Source organism: Melanostigma gelatinosum (genome assembly GCF_949748355.1).
Source record: "Melanostigma gelatinosum genome assembly, chromosome: 11".
Classification (NCBI taxonomy): Eukaryota; Metazoa; Chordata; class Actinopteri; order Perciformes; family Zoarcidae; genus Melanostigma; species Melanostigma gelatinosum.
The window spans coordinates 22,595,212-22,602,845 of record NC_136644.1 but is presented as its reverse complement, the minus strand read 5'-3'; the positions used below and the strand labels follow the sequence as shown (position 1 = coordinate 22,602,845).

General features: G+C 44.6%; 1 protein-coding gene across 1 annotated transcript; it reads left to right on the top strand.

Moving 5' to 3' along the window:
- The first annotated feature begins 287 nt into the window (after positions 1–287).
- On the top strand, positions 288–5,311 carry fbxl18 (F-box and leucine-rich repeat protein 18). Its single transcript, XM_079278868.1, has 7 exons — positions 288–394; positions 1,236–1,433; positions 1,643–1,992; positions 2,500–2,635; positions 2,728–3,806; positions 4,343–4,561; positions 4,838–5,311. The coding sequence occupies exons 1-7, from the start codon at positions 341–343 to the stop codon at positions 4,992–4,994; spliced, it is 2,193 nt and encodes a 730-aa protein (XP_079134994.1). The 5' UTR covers positions 288–340; the 3' UTR covers positions 4,995–5,311.
- The last annotated feature ends 2,323 nt before the right edge of the window (positions 5,312–7,634 follow it).

The window sequence follows — 7,634 nt, the reverse complement described above, 5'->3', positions numbered from 1 at the left end:
ATAAATACCTCTTTTTAAAATGATATTTTCGTACTACTACGTTTTATCATCTGTTATTTATTCCTGGTATTCTTTGGTCATCAAATTTTCAATTCAATTCATGTTGTCAGAAATGGAAACATCATTTCTTTAAATTCAGATTTTTATTATTTTTTTTCCCGGACCGACAGGAAGTGTGTCCGTCACCGACAGACTTCCGTCATTGTGCAGCAGTAAACGTAATCCGTCCTGTCAGCGGATGGATGTTACACCCGGTAACACCGCCTGTGGTCCATCGGAAAATGAAGCGCTGGGCGGCTGGATGAACATCCACAATATAAAATAAAAAATCCTGGTGATCATGAGTGGGACCGTGAAAGGTATTTCAGAGGACATGGACCGACAAATTGTACAGGTGGGTAAACCGACAAAACCTCGAGAACCCTCAATAGTTAACGGTACCGCTGGGATGACCTAACTTAGCGTTAACGTTAGCTAACCAGGGTCTACCCAAATTCCTGCTAAGTTGTTCAACCAAGTTGGGCTAACACGCTGAGACCGTGTAGCACAAAGACGTGTTGGCTGAGACTGATATAAACGCTTTGGACCATTGCTGCAATATGTGTCTTATCACTGGTAATGACAACACCTTTTAATCCAAAATTCTACCATATTTATACATCTATTTATATAACTATATCTATACTCTTATTGATACTTCAACTATACCACTAGTTAATAAGTGAACTCTGTAAGACAGAGCACTATTAATACATCATAAGTCATTTTATGTTGTAATATCCATATCTTTGTCGGATATTAAAGTATTAATCAAAAGTCAGTTGAGGTAAATAAAATGTAAAAAAGTAAGAATAAAATAACCAGATAGGAATGTCAGATTTTGCCAAATCCAGCAAATTCAAAACTCCCAAATAACTAATAGTGATGCAAAACTATGTTTAAAGAAACAGTGTTGTCATAAAGCAGTCCCACTAATTGATTTGCAGCATTGTTTACAGTAGCTTAATACAACCAGACATTCAATAGAGAGCTACCACAATATGAATGATAAACTGTCTTAAAAACAGCTTCGATCTCTTTGTTGGACCTCAACTTCAAAACACCAAGAATTGGTAATTGATACCACAAGGATTTGCAGCATCTTGGCCATCATTGTGATTCTTCCCAGAGGTGGACTGAATACACGGAGGGTCTGAAAGGTCTTTACCGTGACACTGTTTTGCCGTCTGTCTCAGGCTGTATTCGACGAGGACACGATGTCCTCTACCTCGGTGGGAATGTCCGATTTGTCCGATGAGATCCTGCTGTGCATCCTCCGCCATGTTCCCGTGTGTGACCTGGTGCGGAACGTGGCAAACGTCTGCCACAAGTTACACACACTGTGCCACGACAAGACCCTGCTCACCAGCGTCAGCCTGTCGGAGGAGTATCTGGTAAAGGGTTATCATCTTTTGAACTGATAAGGCATGTGTCGAGATTGTTTTAGTGAAGATTTCTATCTCCGTTTTCTAATAATCTTCAAACTAATGCACGTGTGTGGATCTTTCTGTATATTTTCATAACATTTCTTTGTCAACACAGTGGAGTATTTGTTGCATTGTAGCAGATGGATTTAATAAAATGAGTTCTTTGTTTCCTCCAGGCTGACGATCTATTGGTTCGGCACATATTAAAGCGGTTGGCCAATCACGTGCAGTCTCTCAGCCTGAATGGTTGCTACTGGCTGGCCGGCTCTACAATGGAGCTTCTTGCTCGCTGCAGAGGAGTGACGCACCTCGATGTCACCGGCTGTCGCCTCACTTCCCTGCGTCTCTCCCGTCTCCTCTCCTCCCTCTCTCTGCTCAGATCACTCGCTTTTGATGTGACGCCGGGCTTCAACTCTGCTCAGCTCAGTTCAGAGGCGGTGGATTCACTGAGCCGCCTGTCGGAGCTCAGGCAGACACTGTTGACACCGAGTTATGGTGTGGTGCCATGTTGCGCCCAACTCCGCAAGTAAGAATCTGTCAAGATTACTGAGATTTCACACCAGAAATGAAGGTTTTGGTGTTTGATGAAAAGTAAAGGGATCGCCAACAAGATCACAATGAGCTGAACATGAATGTCTGTACCCAATTTCATGGCAATCAATGCAATAGCTTTGGAGACATTTCATTACAAACTACTAGGGGCCTTACTCGAGTAGTTTTTTCATGCTGAATTATTTATTTCTGGTAGGTTTAGTGGCGATTCTTTGTCTTCACCTGCTTGTGCTTTGTGTCACAAGCAAACCTTGAAGTTAGTTGTTCCAGAAACGCAATTTGGAAATTCCAATTTCCATTTACTTGTCACTTCAGAGCATAGAGTCTGGTCTGGTGATGTCAGCATGTGGTCCATTGTTTGAGTTCAGCGACACTACGCTAATGGAACTGGCATTCACATTCTTGTCGCTCTGTCTGAGGACTTCGTGTTACTATGTCACTGCTGCATTGTTGAATGCGTGTCTGCGGTTGTTCCCTGCAGGCTGATGCTGCAGTTTGACATCTCAGATGTGACCAGAGAGGGTATCGGTGTTTGCTGTCAGTTAATGATGGGTCAGAGCAGTGTGCCGCATTACCAACAGCTGGAGGAGTTCACTGCCAGGCTGGCTCCGGGAGAGGTGAGTTTGTTTGTTTGTTTTCATGTGCACGTACGATGTTCTCGTATACATCTGCAGTACACACTTTAATATCTGTGTGTTCACGTCCTTAGGTGAACCAGACCTTGCTCCTCCTCTACCTGGCAGTGTTCAGCGTTCATGTGCCAAAGCGTCTCAGAGTTTTCCTGGTGTCGATTCCTGGCCCAAACCCCGCCCACTGGCCCGCTGCTCCCTCACTGGCCCAGAGCCTGGGTCAACGTGGGGACCTGGAGGCCCTGCAGCTGCCTCGGTCCTGGCTCGATTCCTTGTCCCTCAAGCGAGCCCTGGAGGGAAACAGTCCGAAGCACCTGAGCTTCAGCCGCTGCCCAGCGCTGTGGCCGCAGGTGTTCCAGTCGTTGCTGGAGGGAGGAGTCAAAGACACCGCACAGCTGACGAGCCTGAACCTCAGCGGGATCAACAAGGTCCTGTACTCAGAGTGCAGGAGTGTGGAGGATCAGCTGATTCCTGCGACAATGAGCCGGTTGGCAGTCGGCTGTTCCAACATTAAACAACTGAACCTCATGCACACGCACTATCATCATCAAAGCTCACCTGGGCTCGGTGGAGAAACACACCTGTGTGCCAGCTTGGCCAAACTCGCACACCTGCGCTCCCTCACCCTGCCTGCCTGCGCTCTGTCAGACGGCTTAAACACGCATCAAATCACCACAGACAACACGTCTCCCTCTCCGTTGTTCCTGGGGCTGAAGAAGACTCCACGTCTGGGGATCCAGAATTACAAGCCCGATTCAGAGTCTTCTCTGTCGGGGGACAGCACTTCAGGGCTGGCTCTGCTCTTAGCTGGCTGCCCTTTTTTAGAGACCTTAGAGCTCATCGGTCCAGGTTTTGTCTCCGCACTGCCTCGGCTCGAGCCTTGCACTCGCGCCAGTGTGGAGCCCCGCGGCATGTGTGCGTGGGCACGAGGAGTTGGCGACGCACACTTGGCGGCACTTGAGGCTTTGCCTCGGTTACATCTTCTGACTCTGGCTGGGCTCCCTGGGGTCCTCAGGGGGACAGGGCTGGTACAGCTGACCAGGCAGTGCAGAGACCTACAGGTATTGTCCCTTGCCAACATGGGATCACTAAAAACCATGAACTACACCCCTGCCTTGCTGGACACACTTAAACAGTGCACGCAGCTACGGGAACTCAGGTTAGAAGATGTCTTTGTGTACCCTTCTTTTACTGTAATACTAACCATCAGTACACTAATTATTATTGTTATTATTATGAATCCCTTTCGTTAAAGGACTGTCCATCTTTCCAGTAAAATAATTTATTATTAATCATTTCTCATATTTAATTTATTATTTTAACTAATAACGTGATCCTAATGTTAATTTTCCTCAGTGGGGTGTTAAGTAGATTCAGAACAACCTCAACGATTGGTTTACTTTGTAAAAACAAGAAGAATCAAAACATCTCTTTGCAGGGTTTTTTTTTATATTTTTGGCACTTATTTTCACTTATGTTATAAATCGAATTCAATTTTAAAAAACTTCAGAGCTTAGAATTTTAGCTGAGGTTGTTCCGTCCATTCACTACAAAATACAAAGTAGTACATCAGTTAGTCTTCACACAATTAATGGAAAGAGTTCACGTTTGCTCAACGTGTTGTTTTTATATATATATTGAAGCGCGCGCGTGTGTGTGTGTGTGTGTGTGTGTGTGTGTGTGTGCGTGTTTCAGGTTGGAGCAGCCCTACCTGAATGCCAGCGCGTCATTCTTTGAGGCTCTGTCCTGCTGCTCCCGTCTGCAGCGTCTCTGCCTTATCTCACGCAGCGGTACCTTTGACCCGTCGGCCGCAGAAAGCTTCATGGAGCGATGCTGCCACGTCATCATGTGCCACATGTTCATGGGTGGCACCTTAGTGGCTTGTCGCACACTGCAGAAAGTTCTGCTGGACAGGTCGGTGCTTTTTTTTTTTTTTGTGTGACGACAAGTCAAACATTGATGTGATAGTTTGGATTGTTTTTGAAGCGGAGTCGTACGAGGTCCTTATCCATAGCCAGAGTAGAACCCACAGTAGATGTCGGTTTGTTTATTTTATTGTACGCCGGTCTGTTTCTACAAACTGGAGGCGTGCCGACCGCCATCTACTGACTATGTTCTAGGAACTATCTCATTAAATGGCTAAAGAAGTCGCACAGTCACCTTTTCTTGTGTTCCCTCTCTCTCCGTTAGATTTTCAATCGATCGCTCGGCTCTGAGCGTGGTCATCTATCCGCTCCACCACGAGGACCTGCCCTCAGTCATCAGAGACATCCCACTAACACTGCTGGACAGGATTACTTTGTTCCAGAGCCACGTGGCCCAACCACCACACCTATCGCCATTGTGACGTCACCAGAGAGCTTCAGTGTGATTGGTGCTCAACAGCTGCTCAGACCGATTTTATTCTGCAGGAAATAAAATTCACTCATTGAAAGACTGATTGTCATCTGCACAGTGATTTCACCAACAACGGTTTCAGGCTGCTCTACAACCACCATCATCATCATCATCATCATCCATGATTGTTTTCATTTACATGACAAGTAATGATGGTCTTCAAAGGGCAATCTGTTGGTAGGGAGTTTATTGTTTCAGGACTTTTCACATTTGTTGCCGTTGGGGGGCCTGAAGTTAGGCCTCTCAGTCATAAATAATGTGCATTACTACACCGGTCTGTTACTTTGAAAATAAGTGCCAAAAATATAAATGAAGGGATGTATTTGTTCAGATCATTTGTACAGAAGATCTGAATCAAATCATGTTGTAATAAACTCCATTGAAATGATTCCTACGTGTTGTCCGTGTACCATTTGCCTGTTCATGTAATTATTTTTAATTGTCACAACATATCTGCTGTTGAAGCTACGTTGGCACTGCCATTGGAGCCCTGCCGCTAGCATAGCACCCAGCATGAACACAGTCACCAGTGGACCCAAAGTTGCTAACGTGCAGTGGCGGACTCGGACTGTCTGAGGGGCACCAGCACGTAGGGCTGCATCGTGTTTTATCCACACTCGATTGGCCCTGCATCACATGCCGCTTTTTGGCTGGGCCTCTACTCCAGGTCACACAGCTGGGCGTAGAGCGGCTTTGTGAAAGTGGTTTCTTCTCGGTGCAGCAGCTGCAGGGTCGGCGTCGTGTCACAGACGCAGTAGTAGGTCAGACTACCGGCCTCGTGATCGAGGTACACGCCGACTCTGGAGGACCGAGGCTCCGGCACCGCAGTCTCCTCATCCTTGTGTCTGAAACACTTGCTGTTTTCGTTTATGTCTAAACTCCAGGATTTGTCGTTGCAGCCGAAAGCACACTCGGCATAATAGTCCGATCTGCCGAGATCTTTGTACGCCACCGCTATTTCAACTGACCCTTCGAACTCCACCTCCCAGTAGCAGCGTCCAGACAGACCCTCTTTACTCAGCACCTGGTAGAGGTGAGAGAACCTGTCCGGGTGTTCAGGGTACTCCTGGACTAGATCTGTGAGCTCCACCTTTCTGTTCCCCTCAGACAGAACCATCTCTCTGTACGCTGTGTTTGGGTCCAGGGTGAGGGGACAGTAATCTGTGAGAGGAGAGGAAGACGAACAAAACACTGATAAGTCTTTCCTTTACACACCTGAATATAAATGTGCGACTGTGTTTGATTTCAGGAATAGATCAGAACTCTTAACTGGGATGATTTAAAGAATTGCTCTGAGTGTGTTTGAAGGAATAATTTGACATTTTGGGAAATAGGCTAGTTCGCTCAAAAGACTCACATTTTATGAAGTCTGCTCTGGTCTGAGGTTCATCTCTCAGTGAATCGTCTGCCTCACAACACACACACACACACACACACCACAAATTCAGAGTAATCTTAATAAATATTGCTTTAGAAGTACATCATCTCTGAGGAAAAGTGTCTTCAAAACACAGAAGGTGTTAATATGTATAGAGCTAAAATCATCAACACACTTAGGGATATCTTCAAACACTGCAAAAATCTCTCGTGTAATAAATGTACTTGTGCTATGAGCTTATTTTATTGTAGCTTGCTAAAACCATTAATCTGGACAACAGAACATGATGAGATCAAACTTATTTATGATTTTGTTGGAATTTGATAAATGATCTGGATGAAACAATAACACCATACCATGTTTTTTATGGAACAAAGTTCGGCCATGTGGTCTGCTGGTACATTTGTATCGTGGGTGTGCTGCGTACCTGGAGCAGGCGGGGTGGTAGACACAGGACAAGAAGGAACTTGCTGATCTTGTACAGAGATTTCCTATAAAAATCAGTGTTAGTATTATTTTTGCGCTCCAATACTCTGGTAGAATACAGAAAATTGTCAAAAACTGTGACGTTAAAACGCATTTTATTGAGGTATTTGTGATAAAACCTGAGGAGGAAAATATGAGGACTAGGACTGAACATTTGTCCTCGTCCATTTATCTGTAATCCCAGTAAATACGGTGAGAAGGTTGTGTATTTCCATACACACTCAAGGTTTTTATACACTCTCAAAGTACTCAAAGAAACATCATGTGACTGCAACAAAACTTCAACCTCAAACTGCCATGAACAGTTTCACCAAAGTATTGTGATGATCAGTAACTTCACTGCTGTTAAGTTAAGATAAAGATACTTGGAGGGTTTGTATGAGGAAATATGTGTTCTTCTCCTGCACTGAAATTCAGCTGGTAGCAACATCAATATTTGTATATTGCTCCCTTAATTCTATTTTTGTTGAACTCCCTTTTTGCCTGAAACAGTTATGTTAGAGATACTCACTCAAAATCCAACTGTATAAAAGGAGTCCTGAGCATGGCTGTCTCAGGATTTAATATTTGAATGTTATTCCAGTATTTACAACAATAAAGTTATTCCATATATGACTAACTCGACTGATGAAGAAATAAAGATGTCCACAGATCATGAACCAAGCAAATAGATCATTCACTTTAATGACTTGTAAACTTACTGATGTTGTCAGAATTACATAATGA

What these genes read in the sequence shown, in the direction of transcription:
- fbxl18 (XM_079278868.1), top strand. Translation starts at nt 341, where the DNA reads ATGAGTGGGACCGTGAAAGGTATTTCAGAGGACATGGACCGACAAATT. An exon ending in CCAGGCTGGCTCCGGGAGAG is followed by an intron (nt 2,636 to 2,727) that starts GTGAGTTTGTTT and finishes TCACGTCCTTAG; the next exon opens with GTGAACCAGACCTTGCTCCT. An exon ending in ACGCAGCTACGGGAACTCAG is followed by an intron (nt 3,807 to 4,342) that starts GTTAGAAGATGT and finishes TGCGTGTTTCAG; the next exon opens with GTTGGAGCAGCCCTACCTGA.